Source organism: Sus scrofa, chromosome 12 (genome assembly GCF_000003025.6).
Source record: "Sus scrofa isolate TJ Tabasco breed Duroc chromosome 12, Sscrofa11.1, whole genome shotgun sequence".
NCBI lineage: Eukaryota > Metazoa > Chordata > Mammalia > Artiodactyla > Suidae > Sus > Sus scrofa.
In genome coordinates, this window is record NC_010454.4 from 46,411,486 (window position 1) to 46,431,456 (window position 19,971).

Here is a 19,971-nt window from a genome sequence, read left to right on the forward strand (position 1 = left end):
TTTTTTTTATAATACTGATTTTTTTTCCATTTAAAAGAGTATCTTAGATATTCTGAGATTATAGCCTTCCTTTTTTAGTCCTGAAACATTTCTTTTATGAAATGACAGTGAAGGTAGATATAATTGATATTACTTATGTGCTTCCTTGGCAACTTCAGAAATTGATCACTCTATGTTGCCTCCCAACTCCCCCCCTTTTTTTCCGATAGTGCATTGATTTGTGAAACCCAAATGTCTGTTAATCTCCTACCTAGAAAAATATACACCCTAAATATAAATGGTTACCAACATTTTTGGAAGAAATTTCAATTCATTAACATATCCTTCAAGGAGAAGACTTAACAAAATCTTACTTTTCATTCTTAACAGCTTTCTTCCTGAAAGTGTTCTGCAAGTATATCAAATTAGTCATAGCAACTACTGCTAAGTGCATAATGAACTGCTTCTTCATAACCTCTGACAGTTTGACAGGAATGAATTTAATAATAGCAATAAATACAGATGGGACTTCATAAATCAGGGAGGTCCTGATGTAAAATTCCTGCCGTATTAGATGGCATCTGAGCTTTCTCATCTGAAATGAATGGAGAAATTAATTATACTGATCATCATGACACCAAGGAGAAAAGTTCAAAACAAAATCATGCTCTTCGAAAGAATGTCTCTGTTCTTTTTACCCACTGCCCACTTCATGTAAGCTGGAGCCAACAGACTAAAAGAATCTCCAAAGAGTTCCTTTCGTGGCTCAGTGGTTAATGAATCTGACTAGGAACCATGAGGTTGCGGGTTCCATCCATGGCCTTGCTCAGTGGGTTAAGGATCCGGCGTTGCCGTGAGCTGAGGTGTAGGTTGCAGACGTGGCTCGGATTCTGCGTTGCTGTGGCTCTGGCATAGGCCAGCCGCTGTAGCTCCTATTGGACCCTTAGCCTGGGAACCTCCATATGCTGCAGGAGCTCTAGAAAAAAGTCAAAAAGACAAAAAAAAAAAAAAAAAAAAAAAAGGAATCTCCAAAGAGAAGGCAGTATTTAGGATGAGGAATGTGGCTTCTGACCTGGTTGTGAAGGAGCATACAGGGTGGCTTCCCTCAGGGCAAGCCCTTTCAGACATTTATGCATTTATGTTGCGTGGCAATAAAAGGCAGTTGCACAAGCATTGCCTCAAAATTGCTTAAAGAGAGAGTAGGCTTAAGACCAAAGGTATTCTCAGTTCTAAGCAGCCTTTCAACCCAGCCTTACCTGTCTGTCTCTGACTTCTTCACCCTCCATTCTTCTCTGAACCACTTCACCTTCTAGCACCTCCCATCTCAGGAGGAGTTTGCCTGGGGTGGGCTTTGTGATGCATACCACTGCTACCCATCTGCTTATGGAAACTCATGGGCCCCAGTGCAGAGTACTTACAGAGCTGTTCCGTTTTGAGGAGCTTTATCCTTTATGCACAGCTAAAAACAAACACAAGGGCAGTGAGTTTGCCTGTTTTGTTAAGGCTCATGGATTTTGAAGGCATCAGGGTGGCTCAAGGGACAAGAAACTCAAATATCTGTTAATTGTCTACCTAAAAAAATATACACCACTGGGTCTAGGTCTTATTTCTTTGACCACATTAATCATTTTTATTTTCCCGAGAGAAGATGTAGTTCTTTTTTTATTATTATTATTTTTTTATTTTTTTCCTGCTATACAGCATGGGGATCAAGTTATCCTAACATGTATACGTTTTTCCCCCACCCTTTGTTCTGTTGCAATATGAGTATCTAGACATAGTTCTCAATGCTACTCAGCAGGATCTCCTTGTAAATCTATTCTAAGTTGTATCTGATAACCCCAAGCTCCCAATCCCTCCCACTTCCTCCCTCTCCTGAGAAGATGTAATTCCTAAATCAAAATGCTTCTAGGATTCTTAGATAGTTGAATATTTATTTTTTTGCAGGAGAAAAGTTGCTTTGGATTGGAATGGGGGGGTGAATTTCTTCTTGGGAGACATTGTTGACCTGAATAATATCCAGTTACCATATGTTTCAAAGATGAATGCCTCTAGCTGGTCCAAGAACTCAGCCTAGGCCACCCTGGCCTTTTCATAGAGGCTTTCTGCCGTATTTGCTGCCCTTTGGCAGTAGATTAGCTGGTGGAGTCGGATACATAGCATTAACCCGTGCATGCAGATACTCTGCACCATGCTAATAACCAACAAGGTTAACCATTCAACAGTTCAAACTCCAGCCTGCCGCCACCAGGGCCTATGGCTGTACTCAAGAGGTGAGCAGCAAGAGCCATCTTTTTCCTGCATGTCTCTGAATCCAGAGCAGATGTGCCTCTCTATATTTATTTATTGTACCAAAGGCACCATAGCAACAATAAAGAGAAATTTAAATGGGAGAAAAATCAGCCCCTATTTCTAACTCCACAGTTATTTTCATTCAGGTCTTGTCCATATTTTTCACTTCTCTTCTTTGTAAAGCTGTACTCATGATAATGCAGTTTTTATTCCCTCGAGCAACTTCCATTTCAGATCTCTTGGAAGACAGACTAGATTGTAGTTCCTAACTCTATAGTCATTTATACAGCCAGTTCTCTGCCTTTATTTAGATGACTTTTTTATTGTGGTGGTGGTGTGCAGTGGCTTAATGTGGGATCTCAGTTCCCAGGCCAAGGATTGAATCCAGGCTGCAGTGGTGAAAATGCCACGTCTTAACCACTAGACCATCAGGAACTTCTTCTTTCTTTCTTCATTTACTTTGTCTTTTTGACTTTTCTAGGGCCGCTCCCTCGGCATATGGAGGTTCCCAGGCCAGGCAGGGGTCTAATGGAGCTGTAGCTGCCGGCCTACACCACAGCCACAGCAATGTGTGATCCGAGCCGCATCTGCAGCCTACACCACAGCTCACAGCAACGCCAGATCCTTAACCCACTGAGCAAGGCCAGGGATGGAACCTGCAACCTCATGGTTCCTAGTAGGATTCGTTAACCACTGAGCCATGACGGGAACTCCAGGAATTTCTTATTTAGATGACCTTTTAGGTTAGAATACTTAGATACCTTCATTATTCTTTTTCTTCGAGCAAGTAGTCCAAAGCACAATGTCAGAAAGACCACAATACATGCAGCAACAATGGGTTCTATTGGTATAGTCACAGCTTTATCTATTGGAAATACAAACACAAGAAATGAGAAACTAACATTTATATGCTTCTAATTTACGTACTTCTATGTCTCAGCCATGGTGCCTTGTGCTTACCATTTTTCATCCTCTTAATTAAATTCTCTAAACCAAAAAAAATAAAAAATATTATCATCCTCACTTTACAGGTGAGAGCCAGGGGCTTTGAGAAATTAGTTTACTTGTTCAAAATTACAGAACTAGTTAATAGCAGAGACAGGTTTTGAATCCATTCCTCTATAGGAGGAAAATTTTTTTTTTTTTTTACATTTTCTCCCCCACCCTTTCTTCTGTTGCAACATGAGTATCTAGACAAAGTTCTCAATGCTATTCAGCAGGATCTCCTTGTAAATCTATTCTAAGTTGTGTCTGATAAGCCCAAGCTCCCGATCCCTCCCACTCCCTCCCCCTCCCATCAGGCAGCCACAAGTCTCTTTTCCAAGTCCGTGATTTTCTTTTCTGAGGAGATGTTCATTTGTGCTGGATATTAGATTCCAGTTATAAGTGATATCATATGGTATTTGTCTTTGTCTTTCTGGCTCATTTCACTCAGTATGAGATTCTGTAGGAGGAAAATTTGTTGTAATATGAATAACTGCCCCAAAGCAGGTAGTCAGAGCATTTTGTGCTTTCTTCATCTGTAATTTTTGCTGTGCAGAATGGAGAAGTAGGCTGAAATCAATGGTTTTTCCTGCCTTTTGAAAAGCCCAAAAGATATTGGGAGGAATCCCTGAGTGAGAAAGAGAGGGAGGAAGGTTTTGAGAGCAAGAAGAGAAAAGGTGAGGAAACTGCTAGACTAAGGAGAGAGAGGTCTGTGGGTCTCAGGAGCAGAGGAACTCTTTTTGCTTTGCTGTGGTAGTGCCCCAAGCAGGTGACAAGATGTAACCCAGGGTGGCTGCAGAGTGTCCTTAGGGAAGTAGAACTCTAAGCATCAGTCTTCCCAACCTTGGTAAATATTTTCATCTCTGTCTAAATGATACGGAAGAACAGAAGGTCTGCTTCTAACTTGGGCTAGGAAGACAGCAGCAGCAACCATGACAACCTAGAAATGAAAGCCCATTCCCTTGTTTTCTGAACACCAGGTAAGCGCAGAGCTATTTTATACTACAGGTATAATGCCTGTGCTTGTCAGCTTTCCAAGAGCCTATGAAAATATTTGAGACCTGAAAAAAGTATCGGCTCCAAAATAAAAAGTGGCAAAATTAATCAAAATTGATGTGTTTAAGTGGTTATGTCAACTATAACCCAGCGGTTAAATGATAACGATAGTAATGTTTATAACGTATTAACCAAATTAATAACTTATTTATAATAAAATTCAAAATGTATCCAAGTTATAGATATTCTTTAAAAAATTTGACAGCAAAAAAGTATACTTAACGTGCTTTATTTTATCTTTTTCTTTTTAAGGGCTGCACCCGCGGCATATGGAGGTTCCCAGGCTAGGGGTCTCATCAGAGCTGTAGCTGCCAGCCTACGCCAGAGCCACAGCAATGCGGGATCCGAGCGGTGTCTGCAACCTACACCACAGCTCACGGCAACGCCGGGTCCCCAACCCACTGAGCAAGGCCAGGGATCAAACCTGCAACTTCATGGTTCCTAGTCGGATTTGTTTCCTCTGCACCACAACAGGAACTCCAGTGTGCTTCATTTTAATATGTTTGATATGGTGTGGGATGAAACTTTAAAAAGTAAGAGTGCTTAAGGTCATCAAAAGTATTTAAATGACTCTAGGAGTTCCCTGGCTCAGCGGAAATGAATCTGACTAGCATCCATGAGGACTCAGGTTCATTCCCTGGCTTGGCTCAGTGGGTTAAGGATCCGGCATTACAGTGAGCTGCAGTGTAGGTCACAGATGCGGTTCAGGTCCCGCATTGCTGTGGCTGTGGTGTAGGCCGGTGACTACAGCTACAATTCGACCCCTAGGCTGGGAACCTCCATATGCCTTGGGTGCGGCCATAAAAAGGTAAATAAATAAATACATAAGTAAATAAATAAATAGACTCTAAGCCCCTGGATTCTAATGCCACTGCAGGAGGCAAAGGGTCTCTAATCATGGATATGATAAATTTTTTGGAATTTATAGGGTTTTTGTACAATTGAGTTTGTGGACTGAGTGCAATCAACAAATTTTTGCTAAATGACTACTGTGTGTTAGGTGCTGTTCTCAGGCATGGAAGCTTCTGATTCTGGAGAGCTTATAGTCTAGTGAGAGAGACAGACATTAAAACAACAGAGAAACTACAGATCGAGATAGTGTTATAACGGCCAAAGAGTCATGAGATGGTCTCTGAGGGATGAAAGGAAAGGAGAAGCGGAAGAGAAAACTTTTAATTTCAAAGCCCAAATGCTATATGCCCCAAGATTAGGAAATAGGATTTATCTCCCTATAATTCTTTGACACCCTAACCACTTACCTTTTAATTGTTTTTCTTTTTTTTTTTTCTCCATTATGTCTCTAGTTCCTGCTTAGAATAATTTTAGGAAGTAAGTAGATTAACATCTTTTACTCTTGCTGTCTTTTGGGTGTTGCTACAAATTATTCTTATCAGGGTATGGGGTGCATCAACCCTCTGGAAAAACTCTGCTCTGTGGGACTTCTTGTAAGCCCTGACTGTGATAGTCAGCACCAAAGGGCCTCTTACTGGGGACCCCCTCTACTTGCAATGCCAAGGGAAGATGTCAAAATGAAGAGGAGGCGAAAGTGGCATAATTAGGGGAAAAATCAGAATTCAGTCACATATCAGAATATTTTTACCAAGCTGAATAATGAAGCCACCTGTGACAGCTTTCACTCCATAAACAAACTGAAATAAACTGCCCCACCCACTGACTCACTTTGGGTTCCAAGTTACTCATGAGAGTGAGTTTGGCAAGTGTAACTGCATCTTTCTCCTTTACTCTCTTATTTATTTATTTATTTATTATTCTGCCCTGATAAGCCATAGCTGTGGCAACTCCAGATCCTTAACCCACTGTACCAGCTGAGGATTGAACTGACTACGCCAATACCCGTGTCCCCAGTGAGAGCTCCTTTACTCTCTTATTTATAACTAGACCTGGTGTTTCCCCTCCCTCCATATTCATTCTGGTAAAATAATCCCAATATGTAGCTAAAATCTTGTCCTCAAGAAAAGATCCATGCTTCTCTGCAGTGCCAAGACGTAGGTTTGATCCCTGGCCTGGCATAGCGAGTTAAAGGATCTGGCATTGCTGCAACTGTGGTATAGCTTGCCACTGAGGCTGGGATCTGATCCCTGGCCTGGAACTCCATATGCTGCAGGGCGGCTAAAAAAGAAAAAGAAAAAAAAAAGTTCCATGATGTCACTTCCTGTTTTGCATGGCCTCATTTAGAAACTATCCCACTGAGCTAGGAAGCTGGGAGAGCTCAAGGCAAACCTGGCATTTAGCCTGAGCCCAGCAGCAGAGCGCTTGTGCTCCTAAGGCGGCCAATAGCCAGGGAAGTAATAAAGCAGAAGAAATCAGAAAAAGCTGTTGGTTTGGAAGAGCTCCACCCCAAACAGGATTCTGCCCACCTGAAAGCTAATGTGCCAGGTTGGCGTCCTGCTTGCCACACAAGCTGTGACAGAGCAATTATGATTTCTTCCTAGCCAAGAGTTTGTGGGTTTGATTTTTAAAGCAAGTAGCCCCTGAGCGTACAGTCATTGCTCTGCAGGACAAATTGCTGAACACGCCAGTAGTCACCATGATGGGCATTCAACTGGCAGCAGCTCTTCCTCCCCACCAGCCACTCTCTTGGTACCGCAATAAGGAGCCCTGTCCAACAATTCTGGCATGGATTCAATTGGCTTCCTGAGGATTGGCAAGAAAGGCAATGAGTGGGCACAGGGAGGCAAATGACAAAGTGAATGGTATTCTGACAAGATATAGGGGCCTTAGCTTGTTTGGCAGCTTCTAGCATCCTGGCTGCAGACCAGAAAATGTATGCATGAGCATTTTCTGCATCTGTCACACCAGGTATCTTGCCTTTCTGTTTCTGTGTGAATGAGAAATATGAGGGAAAGACAAATGGAGCTTCATTTATTCTTACGATTGCAGAGGTCATAAACCTGAGTGGAGGAAACATGAAGCCAAGAAAAAGAAAACTTTCCTCCCATTTTCCCCCATGCTATCTTCTGATTAGCCTATAGTTTACAATTTCAGAGTTAGGAGTGATTTTAAAGATCCATTTTTTTATCTAGTCAGTATCTTTTTTCTCCATGTGTTTATGACTTCTCTTCTGTTCGTCATTAGGCTGTTGACTCAAAAGTCCAGTTCCTACAAACTTTGTTGCCTAGGAGAATTCATAGAAATACTCCTCCCAAAAGCCACCTAGAACTGTTTTCTACTCCTTGATTCTAGAAAAGGACCTTTGCTCAAAAAGCAGTATCCTATATAGAGTGGGAGTAATTCCCCCAAAATAAAGGACTAGAATTCCTCGGATGGAGATAATTCTTCTAAAAAAATACTAGCTACTAATTATAACTATCATCATCATTTATTGTCACAAAAAATGCTTACTGAGCATCTGTCTGAATTTTGCACAGTGCTAGATATCACTTAAAAAGAGTTACCTTTGTGAATGGTGAGTGGACCTAGAGAGAATTAAGCTCTCTGTCCATTTGATAGAGAAAGACAAATACTGTATGTTTTTACTTATATGTGGAATAAAAAGGTATAAATGAGGAGTGATGCAGTGGATCAGTAGTGTTTTTGCAGTGTCAGGACGCGGGTTGGATCCCCTGTCTGGCATAGTGGTTAAAGGATTCGATATTGGAGTTCCTGTCTTGGCGCAGTGGTTAACGAATCTGACTAGGAACCATGAGGTTGCGGGTTTGATCCCTGGCCTTGCTCGATGGGTTAAGGATCCGGCGTTGCCGAGAGCTGTGGTGTAGGTCACAGACGCAGTTCAGATCCTGCGTTGCTGTGGCTCTGGTATAGGCCAGCGGCTATAGCTCCTATTCGACCCCTAGCCTGGGAACCTCCATATGCCGGTAGTGGCCCTAGAAACGGCAAAAAGACAAAAAAAAAAAAAAAAAGATGCGATATTGCCACAGCTGTGGTGTTGGTCACAAAGGTGGCTCAGATCCGATCCTTGGCTCAGGAACTCCATATGCCATAGGGTGGCCAAAAAATTAAAAAATAAATGAGTGCATGTAATAAGACAGAAACAGATAAACTAGTGGAGTAGCTCTTGTCGTGGCACAGCAGAAACAAATCTGACTAGGAACCATGAGGTTGCAGGTCTGATCCCTGGCCTTGCTCAGTGGGTTAAGGATCTGGCATTGCTGTGAGCAATGGTGTAGGTCGCAGATATGGCTCAGATCCTGCGTTGCTGTGGCTGTGGTGTAGGCCGGTGGCTGCAGCTCCAATTCGACCCCTAGCCTGGGAACCTCCATATGCCATGGGTGCGGCCCTGAAAAGACAAAAAAACAAAAACAAAAAACTAGTGGATACCAGTGAGGAGAGGGAATGAGGGATGGGCAAGATATGGGTATAGGATTATGAGATACAAACTACTATGTATAAAATAGATAAGCAACAGGGTATATTATACAATGCAGGGAAACATAGCCATTATTTTGTAATAACTTTTTTTGGGCCATGTCTGTGGCCTGTGGGATTTCCCAGACTAGGGATCAAACGCATGCCACAGCAGTGACCTGGGCTGCTACAGTGACAATGCCAGATCCTTAACCCACTGCACCACAAGGGAACTCCTGTAATAATCTAGTGTTACAGTTCTTTTAGAATTTGTCTTCCCAGTCCACACCAGAACACCCATCTCCAAAAAAGGGGGGGGGGGAGTATAATCTATAGAAATATTAAATTGCTATGCTCTACACCTGAAAATAATACAATATTGTAAATCAGCTATATTTCAATAAATAATGAAATGAGCAAGAGAGGTACCTTTGACAATGAGGTGAAAGTCCTTGGTCTTCCTTTCTGTAAATGTAATTGCAGTACAGCTGTAGGTTCCATTGTCAGATTTCTTGACTTTAGTGATCGACAATTGGAGATATTCACTTGTCTGTTGGATCTGGTGATGGTCTTTCTCTAAATTCAAGATGCTCCCGTCTTTGTACCACGTCATTTGAGCCTGGGGGTTGGATTTCACATTGCAGACCAACTTCACATCATTGCCTTCCTCAGCTGTTTGGAGGTCGTTTCCACTTAGGAGCGGGGGAACTGCAGGACTCAAGCATTTAGGTTTAATTAGCAAATAAGCAGCAGTTAATTGTCAGTGTTCAAGATCTTCCTTCCATCTATCTCAAGTAGCCGTTCATTCATTTGACAAAAATTTATGGAGTACCTACTATAGGCCAAGCACTTGACTAGGAACCAGGGATACAATGGTCAATAGCATATATCCATTTTCAAACTTAATGGAAAACTTTTAATGTGGTAGGGAAGACAAACCGTGAAACAAATGTATATAATGATGAATCTGTATCAAGTGGATAATTTTGTAACACACCCAAGAATATAAACCTTGAGTCTTTGCTTCTTAGAGCTAATATAATAAACTAATCTGTGCTGGTGCTGGATGAAATAGTATAATATTAAGAAAGCAGGCATTACAATGTGCCCTAATTTCATCTCCACCTCTTGCTGTGACCTTGAGCAAGTTACTTAACTGCTGAGTAACTGCTCAGTTTCCTCATCCAAAAAGTGGGATAACACCTACCTCAGGAGTTGCTGTGAGGATTAATTGACATAATGACTGTAAAGAATTTAGCGCAATACTAGTTACCATTATAACTAGTCGTGGTGTTTGAGAGTGTCTCATACCCTCTGCTTTTGCATTTTATGTAACCGCACTTGCTCTGACCACGTATTTACCAATGCATATTTGCATTTCCTCAGTGATCCTCTAGAAATAATGTCCTTCTCATAGAAGGCGCTCTAATCTTGGCAACTCTGGCATCTATAAGAGATGAGCATGACCTTGAGTCCCTCTCATCCCCTTTTGTGAGCCACTCCTTAGTTTCTCCATGTAAGGACATCCGTAGACCCACAGATTGTCTAACACATTTATCTTCAGCATATAATTTCAACCCTTACTCCTCCCTGGGCTTTCCATCATCTAGGGAAAGAAAAGGTTGAGCTGACTCTCTTCTTCTTCTCCATGCCCCTTGCTTTCTTTTTTTTGGTCAAGGTACAGAAGAGCAATAAAATGCATGAAAAGAGGGTAGTAGGAAAGAGAGGCATAGAAGGAGGAAAAAAGGAGCTTGTAAAATCTGCACACTGAATAATTAGACCCTGAGTAGGCCGTGCTATTAATAACTCTCTTAGAAGAATGACATTTTGTTGCTCTTTGGAATGTGCTTGAATTCTGTATCCATATCCCAAAAGGACAGTATGTGATATTCAGATATGTAGGAAACTATGAGAATAGAGAACGTAATATACCAATTTCACTTATGGGCCGGCCCTGTTAGTTGTTCCTTTTAACTTAACTATTTAAAATTAATTTTTAAGCATACATGAGTATGCTATACATGAGTATTCCCTTTTCAAAATATTAGTACATTTTAGATAAAGCTAAAGGTCCTCCTTGACTCCATCCTGGTCGTTTCCTGACTCCCCCAGAGATACTAAGTGCTATGAGTTTGATGTAAATCCTTATTGATCTTCTTTTTTTCAAATTGTTTTTTAAAATACATATGATGTACCCATAGGAAATGTATTGTATTGTTTTAGGAAGATGAGAAGGATTTACCTAAAAGGACTTCTTTCTCTCAATAACTTGCATGCTTTGGAGATATATTCACATTGAACCAGAGATATGGCTCATTGCTTTTAGAATGCTATAGTGTAACATCTGACTCTTTAATCATTCTGTTCTGATGGGCATCAGGTTATTATTATTATTTTTTTTTTTTTGTCTTTTTGCCTTTTCTTGGAGGTTCCCAGGCTAGGGGTCCAATTGGAGCTGCAGCTGCTGGCCTACACCACAGCCACAGCAATGCCAGATCCAAGCCGCGTCTGCGGCCTACACCACAGCTCATGGCAATCCGGATCCTTAACCCACTGAGCAAGGCCAGGGATGGAACCTGCAACCTCATGGTTCTTAGTTGGATTCATTAACCACTGAGCCACGGCGGGAACTCCAGGTTATTTTCGTTTTTGAAATGCTAAACAATGCTACAGTAAATATCCCCGAACAGGTCTCTTTATGCATATGTGCATGTATTCCTTCAAGCTTCACATCCCCAAAGTAGAAATATTGGGTCATAGGGTAGGTGCACTTTAAATTTTGATAGATACTGTAAAAGAGGTGGTCTCAGGTTATACTTTCAGCAACAGTGTATGTAAGAAATGCCTTTATGTCTTCCTCCAAATAGTGTATCAAGCTTCCATTTAGTTCTCATTCTTCCATTTATAACAGAAATACATAATACTTCCTCAGTTTTGTACATGATATTCTTGTCATTTTATGGCCTCATTTTGCTTCGTTGATTGATGAGTTTGTGTCAGCTACTGTCATTATGAATCACTGACCAGTTGCTTTTTTAATATACATTCAACAACAATATTTAGGAGGTTGTTATAAAGATAGTTTTAAAGGAGGATTCAGACTGGAAAGCTGAAAATTATTTCTTTGAGCCACTGAATCCTATTATTGACATTTCTACCGTGTATCTCTTAAGAGGGTACAATGGGAAGAGCACTAGATTAGGAGCCTGGGGATTTGTGTTCTGTTCTCAGCTCCAGATGTGATCATTAGGGCCTCATTCTGATCCTCAGTTTCCTCATCATTTTATAAGGATCGTAAAACCTCCAAGGTCCCCTGACAGTAGGCTGGATGCTATCAAAGTAGCCAAGAGGTAGCTTGTTAAAAAACCACATTTTATCAATTCATAGAAAATAAAAAACAAAGCTTCTTTGCCCAGGAACATGTAAATGATTCACTCTGGAAACTCAGGCTGAAGATGCCAGCAGATTCCAGAGCTGGATTACTTGGCATTTTCTCCACCCTTTTAGCTCGGGAGCAATGGCATCGGTTTTTCACAGAAAAGTTTGCTGAGCTTGCAGGGTCAAATGGCTTGACTTTTTATTACTAGGTTCCAAGTCCAGAGCTCTTTCTACCATCCCACACACCATATTATCACTTTATCACCCCTTGCCACACCATCCACACCTCCCTCATGTAGCACCAGCTTTCCACCCAAACCACCTACATGATTACTTCCGTAGAATTATACAATCAAAATCATTAAAAAATAAAAATCATTAATAAAAAAGAAAGAAAAATAAGGAATTATTCAAAGGACCACTAACTCCATAGTTCCCCAGATAGTCCCTGAAACCCAGCTATCAAAGAGCTTCATCTTTGAGGGTTTTAAAGTGATGTTAAAAGATTCTAAGTTGGAGTTCCCTTCATAGCTCAGCAGTTAACAAACCTGACTAGGATCCAAGAGGATGCAGGTTCAGTCCCTGACCTCGCTCAGTGGATTAAGGATCTGATGTTACTGTGAGCTATAGTTCGCAGGTGCAGCTAGGATCCTGCATTGCTGTGGCTGTGGCGCAGGTTGGCAGCTGTAGCTCCATTTCGACCTCTAGCCTGGGAACTTCCATATGCCGTGGGTGTGGCCCTAAAGAGAAAAAAAAAAAAAAAGATTCTAAGTAGAACACTAGAGTTAGAAACCATGAAAGAAAAGGTTCGTAATTTAAAATACATAAATATTTAAAATTTTGGTATGGCAAAAAAGAAATATTTTAAAATGTCAAAAATAAATAGAAGGAATACTTATAATTCAAAATGCCAAAAGGCTTATTTCCTTAATATACAAAGTTCTTATACAAATCAATAAGAAAAAGGCAAATAACCCAATAGAAAATGGGTAAATGACGTGGACAGGCATTTCACAGAAGACATAGAGGGCTAATGCATTTATGAAAAGGTGAACACCCTCATTCTTAATTTAGCAAATGAAAATAAAATTTCAAACCAGGCTGGAAGATTCTAAGTTTGAGGCTATTTAGGCTCATGAGGGTGTGGAGAAATAGGCACCCTCGTGCATTGTCGTGGGGTCATAAATAGGGCAATTTGCAATATCAAGCAAATTTTAAAATGCACATACTTTTTTTTTTTTTTTTTGGTCTTTTTGCCATTTCTTGGGCCACTCCTGAAGCATATGGAGGTTCCCAGGCTAGGGGTCCAATCGGAGCTGTAGCTGCTGGCCTACACCAGAGCCACAGCAACTCAGGATCTGAGCTGCATCTGCAGCCTATACCACAGCTCACAGCAACACCAGATCCTTAACCCACTGAGTGAGGCCAGGGATCGAACCGGCAACCACATGGTTCCTAGTCGGAGTTGTTAACCACTGAGCCACGACAAGAACTCCAAAATGGACATATTCTTTAGACCCAGATTTCATCTCCCACTTAATGTAGCACACACAACCCAGGCTGCCTAGCAGTTTCTTTCCCCGACTCACAGGTGACATTCAGCACCACTGAGATGGACACCGACTGATTCTTCTGCAGCTTGCAGGTAAAGGTGATGCCATTGTCATTTTCACTGATGGAGGTGACACAGACAGAGCTGGAATTGATTTTGTTTCCTGATTTCAGATCCACTCTCCCCTCTCCTCGGTACCAAAGAAGTTCTTCCTCTCTGGTGTGGTTTTGAACAGCACATTTCAGAGACTCTTCAAAGCCAAGCTCAGTGTCCAGGATATAGTTTTCAGTTTTCCCATTCACAGTTAAAACAGAACCTGGGAGTGCAGGAAGAAACTATTAAGATAGAGTGAGCAATCTAAATGGCCATAATTAGGGAAGTGGTTAATAAATTATGTATAATGAAATACTCTGCAACAATTAAAGATGGTCATGTTGAGGAGTTCTCATCGTGGTTCAGGGGAAAAGGATCTGACTAGTGTCCATGAGGACGCAGTTTCAATACCTGGGCTTGCTCAGTGGGTTAGGGATCAGGCGTTCCTGTGAGCTGTGGTGTAGGTGACAGAGGCGACTCAGGTCTGATGTTGCTGTGGCTGTGGTGTAGGCCGGCAGCTACAGCTCCGATTTGACCCCTAGCCTGGGAACTTCCGTATGCCTCGGGTGTGGCCATAAAAAAAAGAAAAAAAAAGTCATATTATCCTATATGATTTTATAAAGAAAAAGATGTGTAATGAATTATTTTAAGAAGGAAAAGGTTCAAATGATAGTTACCAAATTTTGCTGCACATTGAAATCACCTGGGGATCTCCCAAAAGGTACTGATGCCTGGCCCCCATCCCCAGACGTAATTATTATCAGTGTAACCTGGCCATTGGGGTTGTAAAAAGCCTCCAGGTGATCCTAATGTGCAGTGAAGTTTGAGAACCACTGGGTTAGAAAACAAAATGTACAGAATTATCCCATGCACACACACACACACACACACACACACACACACACACACACACACAGAAAAGTCTGAAAAAAATCCTATGTATTGAGTATGATTGATAAAAATAGGGGAAACAGTGGAGAAATAGTTACCAGACCTAAATTGTTTACTTCAAGGGGTTAGAAATGGCACAGTAAGGGGGCGGGAGTGGGGATTTACAAAGGAGAAAGAAAGGACCAGAGCAAAGTGGAAAAATACTCAAGACGTAATATCAGGTGAAGGGGCAGAATGTGAAGTACGTCTCCAGCGGTTGCCAGAAGTGTATCACAGTTGAATATGCACATGGGCTGATCTGAAAGCATTTCTGATTATTAGATAAGATTATGGACAGATTTGGTCTTACGTTTCTGATGCTTAAATATTGTACTGGCAGATTAGTAGAATTAGAAGATGTTTAAACATCTGTGGTTCGTATGGTAGACAAATTGTGGGTGGATGATCAGGATTATAGTAGTTGATCTTTACCTCTGATTTTTAGAAATCCTTTCATCGTACTGTAAATTTCAGTTTTTACTTTCCTCCTTCAGAAGCTAGTAACTAAAGCTAAAAAATGACTTGAGCTGCCACAAGCTTGCCCCCTATAGAACATTTTTTAATGTATTCTGTAAACACATTAACTTTTCCTTTGAGAAAAGCATGAACTGCTGGTGAAAATACCGATTGCTGCCTAGGATTTTTTAAAAACCTAGAAGAATAGACATCAAAATGTTGAGTAAACTCTTGATGGGAATTGGAGGGATTTTTTTACTTCTATTTATTCTTGCATATATTTCCTAATTTATATTACAGTGACTGTGCATTGCTTTTTAAATCAGGAAGGAAAAAGCTATTTCCAGGCTGGGGAGAGGGCAAATACAGAAAAGATTGTCGTGTGAGTGGTATGTTCAAATAAACAGCAGAGGTTTATTTTAGATATGATTATGTATTGAAATACATTAAAATGTTGGGAAATTCTGGCTGTGGCTCTATAGAGAACAAAATACTTCACCCTGTCCTATAATATTAGAACCATAAAAACATTTTTCCATTTAATTTTTGACTGCATCAGTACAGACTTCTGTACCCTAGCCATACCAACTCTGTAGTCATTCCAGTTTGGATTTTGGATTTTCCCAATGCCCCCAGTCATTTCTTCATCTGAAATATTCTCTATCTAAAAAGAGGCCAAAAAGAATAATAACTTACTTGTCATCTCGTGTGGCAGAAATAAAATCACTAAGAGAAGAAATCTGCACATCTGCATTAGGCCGCTGGTCTTCCAAGCCATCTTTAATGAATTTAAGTCTGATCTGCCAGGGGAAAAGAGTGTAGTTGGTTCTGTACTTTGATCTACACCGAGTTTATGAACCTTCCTCTTGTCTATTATATATTTAAAATAAAGTCCCAGATGAGTCATCCCAGTTATAACGGTACTGTTTCTAGTTTTTAATTAAACAATTCTGTTCTGACTTTGAAGTTCAAAGTACTTCTAGTATTAAGGATTTTTTTTTTTTAATTAAGACAGCAAAAAAGGAAACCACAAGGAAATAGAGAGGGGCAGCTAGAGGGCAGCCCTAGAGAAGGTGAAACCAGTCTTCCCTAGAGATGTTGATAGAATGTCATTTAAACAGAAAGAGAAGTGAAACTTGCTTTCTTCTCAGACTACTACTGAACAATTCTTGTCTTTTTTTTCTTTTTTTAAATCTGTTCAGGGCCACACCCAAGGCTTATGGAAGTTCCCAGGCTAGGGGTCGAATCGGAGCCTCAGCTGCCGGTCTACACCACAGCTCACAGCAACACCAGATCGTTAACCCACTGAGTGAGGCCAGGGATCAGACCTGTGTCCTTAAGGATCCTCGTTGGGTTTGTTACTGCTGAGCCTCCATGGGAACTCCTGAACAATTCTCTTCTTGAAAGCCTCTCTTGGGTCATTTTTGTAAAGTTGTTCTCTGCTAATAGAGAGTTTTTGAGACTGTTCCAAATCCCATAGATTCAAATGGCTCGTACTTTAGTTTTTTGCTTTTTGTTTTTGTCTTTTTGGGGCCCCAGCCTAGCCTGTGGAAGTTCCCAGGCTAGGGGTCTAGTCAGAGTTGCAGCCGCCCATGTATATCACAGTCACAGCAACGCCAGATCCGAGCCTTGTCTGTGACCTGCACCACAGCTCACAGCAACACCAGATCCTTTAACCCACTGAGCAAGGCCAGGGATCAAACCCACATCCTCATGGATACCAGTCGGGTTTTTTGCGGTGAGCCACAACTGGAACTCCCGGTTTGTACTGTAGAAGAGGCTCAATTACACCACAGCCCTCTTAAGCCACGTTAATCTCTGCTTTTCTCTTTCCTTTCACTCCTCTTCCCTTCACAATGCTCCTTCCCCTTAACCCAAAAGGAACTAAAATAATAAATAGCAAAGGCCTCTTTTCTCCCTTCTGTGCTTTTGCTGCTGCCATCCTTCTCCTAAAGAGATTTCCTACTTCCATCTGGGAAGAACATGTATTTATTACTTCCTTTCAAGAGTATACTCGATATGCAGTGGAAACACCTGTGGAGTGTTGTCTAACAGTAGGCACTGTGCCGAGCACCTTACGTACGTGATTGCCATCTCAGTTAAGCCCCTAATAACCTTCTTGAGGTCATTGCTAAAGGTTTGGTCAGATTATATACTCTGTAAATGTCAAGGTCAGGATTCAAACCCAGGGCTCCTAAGGCAATGTTCTTACCCACCTTGCTGCCTAGGTGAATATTATCTTCCTTTAAGAAACTGCTGTTAAGGAGTTCCTGTTGTGGTGCAGCAGAAACCAACCTGACTAGTATCTATGAGGACTCGGGTTTGATCCCTGGCCTCACTCAATGGGTTAAGGATCGGGTGTTGCTGTGAGCGGTGGTGTAGGTTGCAGACATGGCTCAGATCCCTCATTGCTGTGCATGGTGTAGGCTGGCAGCTGAACAGCTGTAGCTCCGATTTGACCCCTAGCCTGAGAATATCCGTGTGACACAGGTGCAGCCCTAAAAAGAAAAAGAAAGAAAGAAAAGAAAGAGGAGTTCCCGTCGTGGCTCAGTGGTTAATGAATCCGACTAGGAACGATAAGGTTGCGGTTTGATCCCTGGCCTCTCTCAACGGGTTAAGGATCCAGCGTTGCCATGAGCTGTGGTATAGGTCACAGACACAGCTTGGATCTGGCGTTGCTGTGGCTGGGGCATAGGCTGGCAGCTATAGCTCCGATTGGACCCCTAGCCTGGGAACCTCCATGTGCCGCGGGTGCAGCCCTGAAAAGACAAAAAGACAAAAACAACAACAACAACAAAAGAAAGTAAGAAATTAGGAAAGCAAGAAGGACGGAACTGCTGTTAATCCCTTCCCATCCCTGGCCAGCCATAGACCTTAGCAAATTAGAGGTTTGTCCCTTTAACATGAATGTTAACCTTCAAGAGCTGGAAAATACCTATGACTTTGGGGGGCTGGCTCTGCTCCCCCACATCCCAAGCCTGCCCTGACAGGAGCAAGTTTTACTCCTGCCAGACTCACCTTTTCTGGCCGGCCAGCCTGCGGAGCATCAATCTTTCAATAAGGTGCTGTTGGTATTAGTACTAATATTGATTCTTTTGCCATTTAAAATTTTTGCCAGTAAGATTTCTATCACAGCATTGTTAACAGTGATGATTTCAGAATTTGCTCATTAATAGAGTCTTCTCAAGTACTATCCACTCTGTGTAGGTGCTTAATAAAAACGGAGCGTGGGCTTCTTGGCCGACCTCCCCTACCCTATTAAGGAGGAAGATTGCCGTCTCCCTTTCCCTTCCACCCCATTAAGACAGCAACTTTTCAAAATGAATTTCTCTCACTTGACTTGTTTTAAATTTTCATGGCTCTCTACTTTCCATACAAGACAAAGTCTAACTCCTTACCTGCTGAGCTCTGAAAAGCTGACTTCCTTCGCCAGTCGTTTCTCCTTCTGGGAACTGACTCCTTTCCCTGTAACCATCATTATAATACTTGAATTTGAACACTTTATGACAGTAGAGTCAAGTAAATAAAATACATTGGGTTCAAAGTCTGTTTCTGTTTGTGGATTCTTAGAGAAGACAGTAATTGGGAAAGGCATCTTCAGAAGGTCGAAGTTTTTGTGTGTATTTAAGTTACTAGCTGGGGTCAGATCCTGCTAACAGGGTTGTAATTGTCCCAAGAAAGCCTGACCTTGTGCAAAAATTTGTAGCACATCTCACTGAACATTGTCATGTTCCAGCTAGACGGCTGTACATGATAACCTGACAGCCTGGGAATCGTGATGGGGCAAATCTAAGGAGAGGTTCGATTTTTTTCACAGCAGCCCAAACATGGTAAGATTCCACACAACTTAAATAATGCTGGAAAAATACTACTTACCGTTGGCAACCCAAGCCTAGTGTATTAAACTGTAGCAAGCCAGGCATAGCAGGGGAAAGCTTTATCCTTTTGAAGCTCTAACTTGACTGGAAATCCTTGCTTTACACTTTTAAGAATTAGCAATTTAAAGATAACATTTTTTAATTGGTTAAAAATGCATATGTTTATGGTGTTGCAACATGAGTTTTATCTGGCAAGTACTATTGTTCCCATTCATACAAGAATAGAATAAAAGAATATTACCTGTACATTTTTTGTTGTTTTTTTTTTGTTTGTTTTTTTGTTTTTGTTTGTTTGTCTGTTTGTTTAGGGCTGCACCTGCAGCATATGGAGGTTCCCAGGCTAGGAGTCCAATTGGACATGCAGCTGCCAGCCTATGCCACAGCCACAGCAACACCAGATCAGAGCTATGTCTGCGACTTACACCACAGCTCACGGCAGCACTGGGTCCTTAACCTGCTGAGCGAGGCCAGGGATTGAACCCACAACCTCATGGTTCCTAGTCGGATTTGTTTCTGCTGCGCTACGACAGGAATTCCTTATCTGGACATTTTAACATGTTGGTTTAGCACACAAGAGACTTGCTGCTTTGTGACTTCATAGTTATTTTACTTCTGTAGGCCTCAGGTTCTTCATCAATATAATGGGAATAATAATAGTGCCCTCCCTACAAGGTCACTGTGAAGATTAAATGAAATAAAGCATGTGAAGCAGGCACACAGTAAGCTCTTTAATAAAGTGAAGCAGTAGCTATTATTATTGCTCATATAGAGTGGGCAGGGCATAATAAATAAGCACAGCCTCCTTCTAGCATTGTTCCAGTAAGAATCATAACTAAGAGCATTTCCTTTTGGCTGGGTTGCAAGCGCCATTTTAAGCCAATTTTGGGTTTGCTTCCGTGTGGGTCTAAGGGCACTGTTTTATTATTATTTTAACATGAACTTAGCAGAAGAGTGATGTCTTGGTTGTGGGTGCCTCCAAAGCAGCCCCAAAGACAAAACTTTGCATGCAAGTAAGTTTATTTAAAGATAATCTCAGGAAGCATGGTA

The 19,971-nt window shown here is 41.5% G+C and overlaps 1 protein-coding gene and 1 long non-coding RNA gene across 2 annotated transcripts in view; one reads left to right on the top strand and one right to left on the bottom strand.

Moving 5' to 3' along the window:
• The window catches only part of LOC106505486, a 59,071-nt gene that overhangs the window by 17,844 nt on the left and 21,256 nt on the right, over nt 1-19,971 (top strand). The window lies entirely within an intron of this gene.
• TMIGD1 (transmembrane and immunoglobulin domain containing 1) lies at nt 458-18,511 on the bottom strand. Its single transcript, XM_021067525.1, has 7 exons — nt 18,445-18,511; nt 15,743-15,846; nt 13,605-13,883; nt 9,067-9,345; nt 3,033-3,136; nt 1,398-1,438; nt 458-574 (listed from the first exon to the last, which is right to left on the bottom strand). Exons 2-7 carry the CDS (start codon nt 15,822-15,824, stop codon nt 571-573), a joined length of 789 nt encoding a protein of 262 aa, XP_020923184.1. The 5' UTR covers nt 15,825-15,846; nt 18,445-18,511; the 3' UTR covers nt 458-570.

What these genes read in the sequence shown, in the direction of transcription:
- TMIGD1 (XM_021067525.1), bottom strand. Translation starts at nt 15,824, where the DNA reads ATGGCTTGGAAGACCAGCGGCCTAATGCAGATGTGCAGATTTCTTCTC. An exon ending in TCTGCCACACGAGATGACAA is followed by an intron (nt 13,884 to 15,742) that starts GTAAGTTATTAT and finishes CTGCACTCCCAG; the next exon opens with GTTCTGTTTTAACTGTGAAT. An exon ending in AGTGGTGCTGAATGTCACCT is followed by an intron (nt 9,346 to 13,604) that starts GTGAGTCGGGGA and finishes TGAGTCCTGCAG; the next exon opens with TTCCCCCGCTCCTAAGTGGA.